This window comes from Neolamprologus brichardi, chromosome 16 (assembly GCF_056152115.1).
Source record: "Neolamprologus brichardi isolate AB-2024 chromosome 16, ASM5615211v1, whole genome shotgun sequence".
Classification (NCBI taxonomy): Eukaryota; Metazoa; Chordata; class Actinopteri; order Cichliformes; family Cichlidae; genus Neolamprologus; species Neolamprologus brichardi.
In genome coordinates, this window is record NC_142119.1 from 26253618 (window position 1) to 26270030 (window position 16413).

General features: G+C 39.9%; 3 protein-coding genes across 5 annotated transcripts; 2 read left to right on the top strand and 1 right to left on the bottom strand.

Annotated features, from left to right (window-relative positions):
• The first annotated feature begins 2264 nt into the window (after window positions 1–2264).
• cytip (cytohesin 1 interacting protein) lies at window positions 2265–6027 on the top strand. 3 transcript variants are annotated; one of them, XM_035906811.2, is made up of 9 exons: window positions 2265–2461; window positions 2555–2791; window positions 3090–3166; window positions 3326–3380; window positions 3542–3644; window positions 3877–3970; window positions 4107–4173; window positions 4458–4524; window positions 4741–6027. In XM_035906811.2, the coding sequence occupies exons 2-9, from the start codon at window positions 2624–2626 to the stop codon at window positions 5217–5219; spliced, it is 1110 nt and encodes a 369-aa protein (XP_035762704.2). In that variant the 5' UTR covers window positions 2265–2461; window positions 2555–2623; the 3' UTR covers window positions 5220–6027. The 3 variants fall into 3 exon arrangements, with proteins under 3 accessions (XP_035762704.2, XP_006788610.2, XP_087685850.1); XM_006788547.2 differs by having other exon boundaries at window positions 3117–3166; XM_087829724.1 differs by lacking the exon at window positions 2265–2461 and having other exon boundaries at window positions 2528–2791.
• A 1651-nt stretch (window positions 6028–7678) lies between these two features.
• On the top strand, window positions 7679–9356 carry ermn (ermin). The gene is made up of 3 exons (XM_006788550.3): window positions 7679–7764; window positions 7846–8423; window positions 8519–9356. The coding sequence occupies exons 2-3, from the start codon at window positions 7859–7861 to the stop codon at window positions 8902–8904; spliced, it is 951 nt and encodes a 316-aa protein (XP_006788613.2). The 5' UTR covers window positions 7679–7764; window positions 7846–7858; the 3' UTR covers window positions 8905–9356.
• Window positions 9320–14979, bottom strand: galnt5 (polypeptide N-acetylgalactosaminyltransferase 5). Its single transcript, XM_006788548.3, has 10 exons — window positions 13563–14979; window positions 13319–13485; window positions 12754–12873; window positions 11871–12006; window positions 11658–11777; window positions 11442–11559; window positions 10997–11326; window positions 10766–10846; window positions 10236–10388; window positions 9320–10078 (listed from the first exon to the last, which is right to left on the bottom strand). The coding sequence occupies exons 1-10, from the start codon at window positions 14540–14542 to the stop codon at window positions 9941–9943; spliced, it is 2343 nt and encodes a 780-aa protein (XP_006788611.2). The 5' UTR covers window positions 14543–14979; the 3' UTR covers window positions 9320–9940.
• Between the last annotated feature and the right edge of the window lie 1434 nt (window positions 14980–16413).

The window sequence follows — 16413 nt, forward strand, 5'->3', positions numbered from 1 at the left end:
ACAGTGAAGGCTGTAAGACGAGGTCACGTTGTGTCACTTAGGGGCATCAAAACACGCACATAAGAATGTAAAAGTTAGGTTTTAAAAGTATTTTTAGCTGCTTATAATTTTTCATCAGCACAAGCTCAAAACAAATCCAGCCTTGCTAAATTAACACAAAGACAGCTGTAATGTAAGCATTACAGCAAGCAAGGGACAAACGAGAGATCACCACAGTCACACTCATTCATCATTCATCAATCATTTCCTGTGGAACAGGTTCTAGATACATCATACACATGACACACAGTGTGACTGCAAATTTTCAACAAATGCGTGTCAACAATGTGTCAGTCATCTCTAAAAACATGAACTACTAACCCACCAGAGCTTTATCTTTCCGGCCTTGCGCTCAGCAAAGTCATTGACTACAATGCTCAGAACCAAGAACGGGTCAACTCTTTCCCCTTATGGTTGAAGGTGATGGAAAATAGATAAGTCAAAAGGCACGCTATGGATGAGAGCCAGAGTTTAATAATTACTAATGGTTAAATACAGTAGTGGTGTAAAAACACACAGAGTGAGAAGAGATGATTGAACAACAACAAAAAAATGTTCAGTGCATCATGGAAAGACTTCAGCGGCCTGTTGCAACACGACGAAGGAATGGTCACTTGATTCAATCTGAACTACAGGTTTTATAAAAATGGAAAAGTTCAATTCAATTCAATTCAATTCAATTTTATTTATATAGCGCCAAATCACAACAAATGTCGCCTCAAGGCGCTTCATAGATACAGAGAAAAGCCCAACAATCATATGACCCCCTATGAGCAAGCACTTTGGCGACAGTGGGAAGGAAAAACTCCCTTTTAACAGGAAGAAACCTCCGGCAGAACCAGGCTCAGGGAGGGGCGGCCATCTGCTGCGACCGGTTGGGGTGAGAGAAGGAAGACAGGATAAAAGACATGCTGTGGAAGAGAGACAGAGGTTAATAACAGATATGATTCAACACAGAGACACATTCAAAAGTAGAGAAGATGTCTGAATCCAAACTGCGAGATGGTTTAATAGAAGTGGTGTTTGATAGCTTAAGACACTGCCTCTCATTCTACTTTTAAATACCCTAGGAACTAAAAGTACTGTCTTTAAGATATGATGGGGCCTGAGGAGAAGGATTTTAAATTCGATTCTGGATTTAAAGGGTAACCAGAGAAGTGAAATGAATATCTTTCTAGTCCTAGTTAATACTCTCTTGGCTGTTCTGGATCACCTGAAGGCTTTTCAGTCATGAATAAATGCATGAGCTAGCTTTTCAGCATCACTTTGAGACAGGATGTTTCTAATTTTAGTGATATTGCGCAAATGAATAAAGACAGTCCTACATATTTGTTTAATGTGCTCACTGAAGGACATATCCTGATTAAAAAGGACTCGAAGATTTCTCAGTGTTGCTGGAGGGTAAGGGAATGACATCCAGAGTAAGCATCTGGTTAGGCACCATGTTTCAAAGATTTTTTAGGACCAGGTACAATAATGTAGTGAATTTTGTGTCTTTGTATATGCTTTCACTGCATTTGATGAGTGTTTGGGATAAACGTCATGCTTAAAAATTAACCATTGCCAATCACATGCTTTAAAATTGGTACTGCATGTTATGAAGGACATGACCTGGCTATAAACTCTGGGTTGTTGAAAGTACAATATAAAGACAGGGGTAGTGCAAGATTTTGATACTCTACATAAATCAATTTCCAACCCAATTTATGCAAGTAATGGAATTATTTTTGCTTTGCGTATTGAATGGAGCACACGGGACTTCAGTGTCCAGACGGTCTCGTGGTTATTTGGCAAACTGTTCCTGAGGGTCAGTGGGGCAGAGTGGATTGCTGTAAGGCAGCCTGCTTCTTACACGGGCTTTATACAATGGAGTGTAAAGCAACTCTGTATATGTTTTAAAGGCAATGGTGTTGGCGAGAGAAAGAGGAAGTTTGTGCACCATAGCTTAGTTTTCTTTAACCACTGTCTGCACGCCTGCCAGCCTGCCTGTGTGTGTGTGTTTTTCTTTTTCTTTTGATCCAACCATGTCTGATGCCTTCGGCCCAATGACCCGTGCTGTCTGTTTAGGAAGCATGAAACTGGCCTTGAGCTAAATCAGCCTTTTGTCTGGCCCTATAAGACAAGTCTCCCTGCTTGGCAGAGCACAGAACACAGGCTTAGCCCCATTGACAAAACTGAGAGTGAGTGAGGCTGGAAGCAGGTGCTGCTGGAGAGGTGAGGTGGCCGGTTTCTCATGCATTGCTGATTTCTGACAGACCATAAATCAAATTGCACAGACTGCTAAAAGAAAAGGGGACTGTTTGAAGGGGAATTCAAAAAGAAACGGCTTAAACACTCTCCTTGCTTTTTCTTTTCAAACCAACACAGAAGCACTTCTTGAGAAAAGACAGAAAAAAGTTAAAGGCGGTGAACAGGAAACAAGGTACGTGAAGCTGAGAAGTGCAGATGCGGTTTACCACAGCTATCACATGATGTGGATTTCCGCTTGATGCATTTGCTTTTGGCTGCACGGCAGGGCAGGACCACACAATCGCTGAAGAGCTGCTGCAGCAGGACACGATGCTGCTTTGAGGACTATTCTACCATGCACTCCATCATGAATATCAATGGACTTCAGCGCCAGGGCAGCCAGGAGAGTTACATTCTGGATAATACCCCAAAGAAGAAAAGTTCTCTGTGGTACCGAGCTTCACTGAGGGGGAGCAGTGATCGGCACCGTCACAGCACTGGCTCACAGCCCAGAGTTTGCAAGGTGAGACAATATGTCAAGTGCAATACACGTATGTGTGTTTATAATTTCACATCAGTAAATACTCAGACTTCTGCTGTCTAAATCAAATAACCGAAACACTGATTTGCGAGACGTGAGATTACAGCTGAGATTTAAGCTGTAATGTGATATAGTTTTACCAATTTACAAGAAATAAACAAAGCAGCTCTCTGCAGCTCACCAATTTTTAAATCTCTATTGATTTTTTTTTTTAAACAACGCTTTTATACTTTCTAGGAAGGGTTAAAAGTTTAAAAAGTGCCCTTTGTTGTCTTTAAAGAGGAACTCTGCATCTCTCTGTTTGCAGTCCAAGCCGGCTTACTCCAACTCACTGGTTGATTACACAGACCCACAACGGTAAATATATCAGAATTGATGTGCAACTTTTCATCTTTTTTCCTTTTATACGTGTAAAAGAAAAACTGTCTACAGGACTTTTTGTGCATGAACAGTTTATTACATATCTTAAAAATTGATATTAATTATCAGTCGTTTACTTTTTCTGCTTTTGCACAGAACCACGATTATTTTGGAAAAGCAAGACAATGAAACATTTGGTTTTGAAATTCAGGTAAGCAAACACTGAAGCATGCTTAAGTTTTGCTTTGGGTGCCTTGAAAAGTGCTATATAAATCCAATCCATTATTATTATTATTATTATTAAGTTGTGTGGAAAAAAAAAAGGGTTGCTTTTGGCTCGCTTTTTTGTGACATGTTTGTCTCTCTTTGCAGACTTACGGGCTGCAGCTGAAAAACAGCCCTGCAGTGGAGATGTGCACGTTTGTTTGCAAGGTGAACGAGGACAGTGTTGCTGAGAGTGCTGGCCTGACCGCAGGTGAGCCGCCCACATCCTTTCTACCGTATAGGCCCCACTGAGACATTGATGTTACCGTTTGGGCTGCGTGACGATTGACAGATATATATCGCTTACCACATATGTGAATACCTACATGCCTTCACACCTACGCCTGCAATCTCACGCACTGATGTGCACATGCAGTTTACAGCTATGTTGTGTAATCATAACCGATTCGTTCCTTATATTTCTGCATCCTTATCTTTGACAGGCGATATAATTGTCACGGTCAATGGCGTCAGCATTGAAGGCTCATCTCACCAGTGCGTGCTTGATCTGATAAGAAAATCCACCAACTGTCTAAAGTGAGTGACAACATTTATAACTTCCTAAATACTGCTAGAAAAAAAAGCACAACAGATGATAACTAAAAAGTCACTATAACAATAGTTTACAATAGCATTATAACAGAGTGTAATTATGTGTTATATATTATTCCAGACTAGAGACTGTTTGTGGGAATATAGTGAAGCAGATAGAGTTGGAGAAGAAGATGGACGCCCTCAAGGTGAGTCTCTTAAATCCTGTCTGTGTTTGATGGTGACACCATTTAGCTGTGTGTTGTAGGTTAAGAAAAAAAAAAGAGCAGTCACCAAGCCATGCAGTAGTGAAGCCTCAAACGCCCCCAGCAATACTTTCTAACCTGCAGCTGCACAGCTGAATTACTCAGGCTATACTCTGCATGGACATTGTGTGCAAATATCTTTGTAGGCAAATGTTCTCAGCGAATTAGTTAAGAGTTTTACTGGAAGCATAAGTGTAATGTTTTTGTTGTCTTTTTTGCCCATACAGCAATCACTACGTGAGAAATTGGTGGAGCTGCAGAGGCTTAATTTACAGGAAAAGCGTCTAATGCGAGGTGAGAAGTATGCTCAGCTGTCAGACCACAGCACTTCCTTTCTCACAGCCATTAACATTTCTCTGAAGCATGTGCCATCAATGATGTGAATTGATGTGTAAACTCCAGATAATTCAAATGGCCTTCCCCTGACAGATAAACATACAGCGGAAGTTGCTGATGAGCTTCCTGATACAAATTTCCTGTCAGCTAACTGGGATTTTGTTGTGCTTTCAGGTAATTTAAACGACAGCAGTCTCGACCTCCTGATAGACTCCACAGCTATTTTGAGCTCCCCCATCAGGCGCTTGGGCCGGCGTTTTTCCAGTGACAGCAGCTACAGGAGTGTGATGACAGATGATAGTGACCAAGCCAGTGTGTTTGGGGACGTGAGCTCACCCTGTCCCAGCAGTGCAGCCAGCACCACAGATGATAACTGCTTCTTCTCCAGAGACTTTCCTTCGCATGACAGCTCTTCAGCTCACACATCGAGCTCCAGCAACCACCACCAACCTCTTGGCCGCTCCAGCAGCTCCAGTTTGGCCGGCAGCACCAGCTCTCTGTCTCCGTCCTGGGAGGAAACAAGGATCTCGTCCTTGTTTGGAACCCTGCCCAGAAGAGGCAGGAGAACCAGTGTCCGCAAACACATTCTCAAGTTAATTCCTGGACTTCAGCGATCAGTTGAAGAGGAGGAGATGGGAACAAACACTCAGTGATTCGCTTTCCAAATGCTCCTTGTGTCTATTCAGTATTAAGTGTTGGTAAACAGGGTCTGTCAAGTTCCTAACACATTACAAATAGAAACAGACAATGCAATCAAGTGTTTCGCCACACTTAAAAGCCTGGGTTAACCCTTCATGGGAATGCAAACAAGTTGGACACTTTTATACTGTATGCATTTGCCAATGTCAAAGTTACCCCTATAGTTCCTGCCTGGCTCGCTTGCTCGGCTTTAACTTGTGGCACAAAAGCATTACAAAAACAAATGTGGGCTGAATGAATGTAAACTGAACAGATTGTAAAGTGTGACAGATGAAATTATATATCCTACTTACTTGAATTCATTTTTTTGTCATATTCACAGATTGTGATGAGCATTAATCGATTTAAATCGCAGCAACTGTATCAATGTAGCCAACTTCAAAATTTAAAACAAACATGTAGCCTAAAGCACATGAGAAGACATAAATCACTCATGACATATTCAGGTGCTCAAAACCAAAACCAAGCCTCTACACCCTATAGATAGCTACTCAGCTCAAAAACAGGATGTGGGTATGAGAGTACTACTTAAGTGCTTTCATTTCCAAATTGTTTTTTCCGACTGTGTATAAGTTTCTTTCAGTATTCAGAAACACTGAAAGTAACAATTTCTTGTAAATTGTTGAAATTGCTGTAAAAATGTATCAATTATTTTCTGTGGCAAGAGTGTCATTAATGTCGATGATCCACAGTCTTTTTTCTTTTGTAAATAAAATCATGATGTACAGAAAATTCTTTAAGAACAATAAACTTTTAAAGATGTTTCCAGTCACCGGTGATTCCTTTAACTTTTCATGTAGTGATGCAGTCTCAATGTTGGTGAAGATGCAACTTTGGAGTGAGCCATACTCACTGAAAATTACTGGTGAAGATGCAGGTCGTGAAAAAAACTTACTGTGTCATTAAAGGATGAATTAATTGAAGAAATGCATAGGGAATTCATCTATATCCTGTAAAATAACTACTTCTGTTGTTTCAGTTTGCTGCTACAGAAAGAGGGTTTGTACTACAACTGATGGATAAATTGGAAAGGGTTGTTACCTTCACAAAGAAAGCAAGTTACCCCCGATACAATGTATCGCATTATTACAGCAGCTTCAAGGCCAGATGAAGCCCGTTTCCTAGATAATCCATAACAATTAAGTTGTGTTGAAGTGTTGAAGTTGTATATGGTGAGAGAGATTTGGTGAATGAGATTACAAATCTGTTTGAAAAACAAAATAAACTTACGAGAGAGAGAGAGAGCAAACTTTAGGAATGATGAAATGAACAAAATAGTTCACTGGGCAACTCGGCAACAACAAAAATCTTGAAGAAAATGGAAAACAACACGATAAGAAAACCTCCTTCCCAACTTCTAACCATGTCAGAAACACACTTATGGAGCCAGACACATCATTGTCATAGTCAACTTGTACCAGAACAATGGAAAGAGAAAAATGTGGAGAAGGAAAGGAGCAGCTCAAAATCTGAAGTAAACCACACCATCTGTCAAACATGGTGGAGTAACAGGAAGTGTGTATACAGGGCCATACCCTACTCAGTCAAATGCTGCAAAAACTGATGGGATGGATAAAGATGGATATTAATAGATAATGACCAAAAGCATACTGGAAAATCAACCCAAGGCAAACGAAAAGGGTCTTTACAATGAGCAAGAAATTAGTGATCAAGTATAAAACTAATTGCTAAAGAGTCAACACAATACTTTTGTTACACCCGCTGAATTAAAGTTAAAAGTCTGCACTTCAGTCATATCTTAAATGTTTGATTTAAAATCCACTGTAGTGTAGTAAAGACAAAAACTGTGCTATTGCTCAAATATTTCTGACCTGAAGACGCAAGATCACTTTCAGCTTTAAATCTAGTACAGACATAATCACTCTTTATACTATTAACAGTCTGGCCTAAAAAGAGCTACCTGCTATTGGTCAAAGTTTCCTATCATAGAAAAGCCACAGAGCAGATAAGGTGCAAGTGCCTAGTTCCTTTTTGTAGTCCACTTGAATTGCAGTATGTTATAGCAAATACATTAAAAAATGAATGGAATCTCCACTTCTATGAGGAATGAATCAGTGGTGATTTTACTGTATGTTTCGTTAGCAATTTAGTTGTTCTAGAACCTTGAAGTCTTTATGTTCTTAAGCTGTTTCAGGGTGTACAAACTTTGTTGGTTCGGACTGAAAGTAGTGCATTGAAAACAGAATAACCAGAATGTTAATCTTGACTCAAAACATTGCAGAATGAAGGTGGTCACCGAGTACAGATTTAAATATGAGTACAATCGTAGGTCCCAGAACCACAATGAACCTTTGTTTGGACTACAGCAAAGCCTCTGTTCTTTGGTGATTCAACACAAACAGAGATTTACATGGTACTAGCGGTACAGAGCCCACCACAGAGCCCGAGCTTGCATCGCTCATTGAAAAGCACAATGGATACTTTCTCAGTTGACTGACAAAGCAAAACAGGAGCAACACATTCGGACCAGCGGAGAAGGTAATGTGACAATACTTGTTTAAGTTGGGATTTAAGAGAAAGTGAATCAGAACTGATTTGCCATTTTCAACACTACTCAAGAACCAAAAGACAGATGGAGATGAGTGCAATCCCTCCAAATACCCCAAAACGCAGTGCAGAAGAGGAAGAAGATGCACTGGCACCTCAGGTACTGGAGATTCTCAGTGGGATCAGCATTGAAGCCTTTAAGACTCTGAAGGAACCTGAAGATAGAGATGTGTGGACCCTGGAAGAGGGAGATGACTCTGTGTTTTACAGTAATGAGGAGCAAGCTCAGCTGAACATCGTTACTGCATCAACCGGCATCAAGTGCCGACATCTTGCAAACACTGTGGCAGATGAACCTAGCCAGCAGAGAGAGGTAAAGGCAGGGGAAGAACATGAAGCCAATATTGCCAAAGAAAATTTAAACATGGGAATGGAAATGACCCATCAGATCACTTGGACCCAAGAAGAACCCCAAAAGTTTCATACGGCCAAAGCTAAACTAATGTTTGCATTAGACTCTGGGGAACAAGGTGCTGATTCTGAACAGACTCCAGGAGAGTTTATGAGAATGTGTAAGGAGTTTTTGCAGCCACACTGGACAACTGTAGAAATGCAAGCTCACCCTGAACAAAATGCATCAGCGGAAGAAGGTAAGAGGAATTTCATATAACTTTGCATTGAAATAAAAGTGGTATTTGTTTATAGACTGTAAAAGAAAAGATTTTTTCTTTCGTTTTCTCTTTAGCAAATCGGCAAATCAAAGAGGAAGAAGTGGAACTAGAAACTCACACACCAGCCCTAAGCTTTGATGTACCTAATGAGGGTGGTTATGCAAGGCTGAACAGGGAGGCAAACTACCCAGACCAGCTGTTTGGTCCCGGTTGGCTTCAAGTGGATCAGAAAGCTGAGCTGGGTCCAAACTTTAATGTCCATGCTGGTCTTTATCAAAACCCCCACCCGGGTTACTCCAGCCTGCCTTTGGTAAAGAAATCTGGCTGCAGTGAGAGCCACCAGCATTCATTTAACCATCTCACATCTACCAAGTACAGCACCGTGTCCTATCGCAGGATCCGCAGAGGCAACACCCGTCAGAAGATAGATGAGTTTGAGTACATGACAATTAATCACTAAGAATCTGGTTTCAATGTCCATCTAATGAAACCATAACAAAACAAATGCAACATGTGTGCTTTACAGTTTACACAGAAATATCCAATGTAGCAACCCATTATGTGCAAACCTTACATGCATACATAACAGTCACGGTTAAGGTACTTGGCTCAATAGAGCGAAAACATCTCATATTTGTAAAGAAAACAGTTGATTTATGTTGTTACTATTGGCTATTAAGATTTTTGGTATGAGAAATCCGGCGTTAAAAGTTTTAAATTCCTCAGAAGTAACCTCAGTAAATAACTATTAAAAAGAAATTCAAATGGCAGATGGAGGGAAATAACAAAATATATACTGTTGCACATTCATCAACATGTTATTATTTTCACCTACTTTCACCAAAAATGCATTTTCATTCATGTCTTTTTCTTGAAATGTTTGTGATCATGTAATAAACTCATGAAATCAGAGCACAGGTTTATTGAGTGTTTTGAAGCAACACTTCCCTCTAGTGACAAAAACAAAATCATCAAGTTTTCACAGCAAAACCGGCACATAAAAACCCCACAAAAGCAGCTTTTTTCCCCAAATGACCGCTCAAAGCACACATCTCATCTCGAGATATTTAAAGAAAAAAGTTTTTTACACAAACAGCTTCATGCAATTTAACTCATTATTTAGTCCCAGCAATGATGAATCTATAAGGCACTGTTTAACCTTCGATCTTTGTAAATGTTTTACTAAAGAACTGAAGTGTTAAACAAAGATGTCCATCTGAATCTCACTTTTTCCCCAGGTGATAGTAATTTAAAAAATATATATATCCTCCTCTACACTAAGTCCCAGTCCTTTGGCACACAATCCCACATCAGTCACTTAAAAAAAAGAAAAAAAAAGAAAAGAAATCATGCTTATTAATGCCTCCAAAACGCTTCTTTTGTACCCTGGAAAGTCCTGATTTGAGGCTGGACCACGGACCGTGCTGTAGCATGAGGCCACTGAAGGTTTTTTGTAGTGCATTTTTATCACATAAAACTCATTTCAATCTCATCCACTACACAAGGTAGTTCGTGAACTGCCACTTCTGGAAGATACTGCTGGGTTCACAAGGGTTGAGACGAAGGTCGTCACTCCCAGGTCCTGCTTCCAGGCACATATGGTTGGAAACAAACTCTGCTATGAGGTGCTCCGCCTTAAAGACAAAAAAAAAAGGGTGGAAGGGAAATGAATGCAACTCTTGCATCTAAACACTCCTTACGTGGATTTAAAGGAGGCCAGCTCTGTGGTTTGAACTAAAGACGAAACAAAGATATTGTACAAAGCAAATGGTACACCCTAAGTCAACCTACTAGAGCAGAGTTGGAGGATTTGTGGAACCAGCGGAGCTCAGGCTTGGTGCGGTCACATGACCGTAAAGCAAACCTATTGCCGCTGCCTTGGGCAGCAACACACAGGCTCTGCTGCTGAATGTGTTTCATCCAGGTGTAATTAAAGTGCTGACCCTGAAAATGAGAGAAAAGGAGAGAGAGTGACCAGGAGGTAAATATGCTGCATGTCAAACAATATAAGATTTTGAAAGACGCCTCAGTGGTGCTGACTTGAATCCAAAGAGGCCACATTTAGAAAAACTTGGTCTCGTCTTGGACTCCACACTTGTTTATAGTGGCTTGGGTCCTTTCTCAGACTTTGACTGCATTTGTCTTGGTTATTTCTGGGTATTTTTGTTATTCCCCCACCATAATTACCACAGTCGTGACCACCAAACATGCAAATCATCCACATTTTTTGCCTGTGTAAAGACTAAGAAAAATACATACAAAAAGCCCTACTATAGATCATTTGGTGATATTTACATTTAAATAATCTGTTAAACACCTACCTGCTTGCTGAGATCACACGTCTCAAAGCACAAAGAGCCGTTATGCAAAGCAAGGCATTTTCTTAAGCCACGATTGAAGACCTAAAAAAAAGAAAGCATTTTAAGAGAAGTGAAACCACAGTAAACACAGGATTTATTTACTGATTTACAAGAACACAAGAAAATAGTCAGTTTATATTCCAATCAGACAGAATGCTGACACTGGGTTAAATTAACAGATAGAGTACATACCAGGCCTTCAGCTTTCACTAAAGGAGCAACCATGTCCGGATAAACATTATCCAGGTACCACTTGAAGCTTTTGCATTTCAGCTTCTTCCTTAGCTCAATCTGCTCTGTGAGGTTGCCAATATCAATGCGCTTTTGATCCAGCAGGTGGTGGTATCCATGGCCATAGAAAAGATCTTTGTACTCATCTAGCCACACTTCAGCCACCCTCGCCAGGTTACGCTCCACTGTCTTCTGCCGGTCTTTGGGAAATTTATACGGATTCTGCCCGCGGAAAATGTGTCCCACACGAGAGCAGGGGATAATCTCGATTTCTCCGCCGCACATCCAGATCTGTTCAAACGGCAACAGGTACAGCACATCATCAGCCATGTGACAAACACAAACTTGAAGGATGTTTCCAAACAGCTGTGACCAATATTCCCAGTAAATTAGCTGAGTGACAAACCTTAAATGAAATCTCCATGTTCTCCCCACCCCACACATCCAGACCGGGATCATAGGTACCAAGTTCGAAGAAGTATTGTTTGTCAATTGAGAAAAGGCCCCCAGCCATAACTGGGCATCTACAGGACAGAAAGCAAACAAAAGAGATTACTAAAAAAAAGCCACTAGAGCTATAAAAAAACAACAACAAAAAAACAAAACAAAACATAAATTTTACCTGATAGGATCAGAGATGGTCAAATTAAATTTCTTGATATCCTCTGGTGGTACTGCACTCCAACCAAACACCAAAGGCCATTTGAAAATACCCCTTTGGAAGTTGTCCACCATCATATAACTGAGGATGAAAAGCCACAACACAATTTATTTTTTGCCCGTTACTATACCAAAACACATACCTGATTAATTAAATATGGTATTATCCACTTACCTCATGTCCTTATCACTGATAACTTCAATAACTGGACAGGGTACTTTCTTTCGATCCAGATAGACTCTCTCTAAGAGCGGCTCCAGCCACCCCACATTGCATTCAATATGGGAGTCAAGAAAGGTAAGAACCTCACCTGCATCAAAGGAAAGCAGTTAAACTGCAGTTAAACGTTTTAAGAACACAACCCTACAACGCACACAACCCTCATGAGACACTTTTGTCAATGCATGTATAGAAGATTTGCAGTTACATCAATAATAATAATAGTATTACTGCATAATACAGTTCTAATCTGAAAGGTGTAAAAACAGGGACATACATCTGACCATGCACGCTGGTGTCAGAAGAGTAACGCTGCATTATGGATTATATGTTGCTGGTCCTGAGACCTGATCCACCACCCTTGGCCTTGAGGACTGCAAGCTCTTCCATTTATAAGTATTGTTTGGTTTCTTGAGTCATAGCTAGAGACCCAGCTCCTTTTACAGTAATGGTCCTCAACAAGAACATTTGGTCAACAGAGCAGCAGGCAAAAGGTGGCAGCCATGAAGGGTTCAGGTAAGATTTTTGTGCTTTGTGAAGTCGAACATTTTTTACAGCACCTCAAACATTAAATCAAAACATAGTTCAAATTAAATAATAGAATACTTCACAACAAGGCTGTCACATGAATGTAGTTCAATTAACTATATTAGCCTGCTGACATTATTTATGACCCTTGCTCATTAGTTTACCTGAGCACACAATTTGACATATTCTATTGCTGTCTTTATCTTTCTTTTTTGGGGGCCGTATCCTCTAACCCGTATCTATACCACATTTATAGACTCATAAAGTATAAGAGACACCCTTATATGAGATCAGTCTTGACCATACATACCTTTGGCAACAGCAGCTCCAGCTAGCCTAGCTCTGATCAAGCCCTGGCGCTCCTTGAGACGAACGATTCGCACTTTGGGAAACTGGGCCATGTAATCATCCAGCTGCTTTTTAAGATAGTCTGCCAGAGTAAAAGCTCTTGGTAAAGCTACTTCATGCATGCAAGTTACACTGACAGCAGAGAACAATTAAAAATGACAATCTGAAAGCCAATAAAATTCTGATCATTTATATTGTTGCTAAGCTTGCATAGATTATACAGTAATTGAAAAAAAATAAATAAAAATCAATCATCCAATCAATCACTTAAGTAATAGTAGGTACATGTAAAAGAAATCAATGGTTTAATTGTAAAACCAATATGCAGCTGTCACATATTTTAACACTTCTGGCTGATCAATAATGATCGAATGGTGTTGCTAACAATCTATATAGTACATTGCATTTGAGCATACAATGAAAAAGATATTCGAATAGCCAACATTTAATAACGAATTTTTAATCAACCCAACTGAGATACCCCATGAAGACGAGGCCAAGCTATGATGAATTCCAGACACTGTTACCTTTTGTGCTGAAGTCATCCACCAGAATAATCTCTTTAAGGAGGTGGGGTGGAGATCTGTTGAGCACACTGTGCACGGAGCGGAGGAGCGTTGACCACACTTCATCCACGAAGCAGAAGATGACACTGGTGGAAGGTAAGTCATCGTGGACCAGACTCTGTTCACACCTGGAAAACACAGCAAAAATTAACATTCAAGCTTTGCAAGTGGTGGCAGCTTCAGAGATGACGTGCAGAAGACTCACATCTGCGGCCTGGTGTCTGGAATGGCACGGTCCACTGGAATCTTGTCACTGAGGTAGACGTTAAAATGGCCTTCGTCCCATCTCTTCTTCACCTCTGCATCCTCTTTCCAGCCAACGACAGCTGGCTGACCAAACTGGCCTACTGCGTTAGCATCTCTTGGACTGGAAGTCAAATCCAGAGAAAGCACTTTGTGGACACCTGATTTTCTAACAGCAGAGTTATTCTTGGTGTCGACTCCTCCTTGGAGAACGACTAAAGGCTTCACAGGTTCCTTTTTTTCATTCACAGGACTTTTAACAGTCTCGCTGACCTGCTCCCTCTCTTTTGTATCTTCGTTCTCTAGTCTTTTTACATCCTTGTTGGGAGGTTGTTTGGGTGTTGTTTTAACTGGGTGTGCCTCCTCAGCCTCAAGCTGCTTTTTAACTGCTTTATTTGCCTTATCCGTCTTGACCCGGTGACTTTGTGCAACTTCAACAGGCTCCTCCTTTAAGGCAAGTTTATTTTTCTGGGTTACATTTGCCACTGCTACATTTAGATCAAAATGTACAGGTTTCTTCTTCCTATGAACTTCCTGATTTGGAGTAAAATTGTGCAGGGAAGCTCCATTATCACGTTTGGGAACATTGTCTCCTTGACTTTTAATAAAGTTCCCCTTTTGATATCGTTCTTTGCCTCCATGTCTGTAAACCTGGTCAAGTTTGACACCTGAAGGGAGTGGTCCTTTCCCCGCCTGTGTCCAGTCCATCCTCTGCACTGGGTGTTTAAACCCCCTTCTAGTGTGCTGCGTGGCCTTCAGCTGCTGTTTGAAAAGCTCCTTTTCTCTTATCACACGCTCTTTTAGCAGCTCGGTATTCACTTCGTTTAGTGACATGCGGAGAGCAGCCATGTCAAACAGCAGCCAAATGACAGAAGCTACGAACACAAACGCCAGCACCCTCCCGCTGTCCCTTAAATATCTTCTAATCCTCATTATTGACATAGTTTTAATTTAAACAAACAAACAAACAAACAAACCCTCTGTAAATGTAAAAACACGTCAAAGAACCATACTGAAAGTGCCGCTTCTGTGGCACACTTTTCTAGTCTTTGGAGAAGTTATCTGCCTGCGTGGCATGCTAGAAATATTTCACGGAACAGCAGCGGTAGTCAGTGTTGTCACTCATAAATACAGCAGGGTCCGACTCCCGTGGCGCAGCACGTAGGTACAATGTTAAAGCACTAATTTACCTTAACGTACAGTACCGGTTCGGTCATGTCCACATCCGCGAGCCATTACGTCTACCTCGAAATACTCCACAAACCTTTCGACGTCAAAGAGAAAAGTTTTCGGTTTCGCCGCAGGGTCTATCCACGCCACAACTTTAACTTCAGTTTTGTATGAGGACGTTGCAGCCGACTTCCACATAGTCAGTAAAGTGATTGGACGGAGTTTCTGCCCGGAAAGCAAGTCAGCGGGAGAGAACGCGGACGGTACAGGAAGCTGGACGTTTCGCCTTCAAAATAAAGGATTCTAAAAAAAATATTTCACAATCAGTAATGAACGAGGGAATATTAGGGGCACATTTAAAAAAAATAAATAAAAGACATGAAATGGCGAAATTTCGAGATTAAACAGAGCTAACAAATATTTAAACTAAGGATATTTCCTCTCTCTATATATATTTTAATTTTATTTTAGTTAATTTTCCAAGGTCACAAAGTCTTTTCAGTTAGTTTTAATTTTAATTTTACAAAATCTAATTTTTTTTTAATCACAATTAAAACTAATTGTGATATTTATTTTTATCACAATTAGTTTTAGTTTTAAGTGTATTTTGGTTAACTGTAATGACCTTTGCTGTTATTTGTCTTAGAAGTGTAACCTTATTTATTTTATATTTTATATTAATTTGAATAGATTATAAATTTATGTTGGATATTAGATTTTGCAATATTATTTACAACTCTGGATAGTTTGGATATTATATATTTAATTACCTTATTATTATTTATCTCACCTTATAATTTTGTGTAACATTTAAAATATTTATAACGGCACCTCGTGAGAGGTAATTTTGGTTCCTGTCTGACAGTATTTATGGTGTGATTGTTTTAAGAATTAAACTTAAGTTACACTCTAAAAATAATTAGCTCTGAGTATCATGTGGGTTAATAAGTTAAAAATATAAAACTTGGGCTAAAGTCCAGCAGGCTTACACAAACCAAATCTATTTCTCCATTCGTCTAAAGTTGTAGACAACTCCATCATTTTCCTCCTCCGTGAACTAATACAAACTCAGCTGATTAAAGTGCAAGAGTGCAGGAAGAAAGAGAGATGTTTGATCATTGTTAGATTTGGTTTCTATCTGCTGTCTGCAGATAACTGAAGCACTGTAACTGTAGTGTGATTACTGAATGACATTACTGCAATACAGAAAAATATAATACAATTCCAGTAATAGGTCTGGTAATAGCACTGGTAATGTTAACTAATATAACATGTCGTAAAAGCTAATAGCTAAATTATATATGGAAAACCATACATTTGTAATTTCAAGAAGACGGACACTCCCTCGTGTACCTACATTTTAGCTACATCTACAAATGAATGTTTATTCACATTCAAATCATTATGAATGTAAATGAATTTTTATCCAGTTTTCACATGCTTTTGTTTGTTTTTTATTTCTGATAGAATTTTCTGTGAAGTTCCTGGGTTTGAATCCACACTGGCCTCTCTGAGTGGAAGTTATACTCATTTCTGTGTCAGTTCTCTCCAGATGATCTCAGTTTCTCCCACAGTCCATAGACATATATTTAAGGTTAACTGGTGATTCCGAAGTGAATGTGTGTGTGAATGGTTTTCTTTCT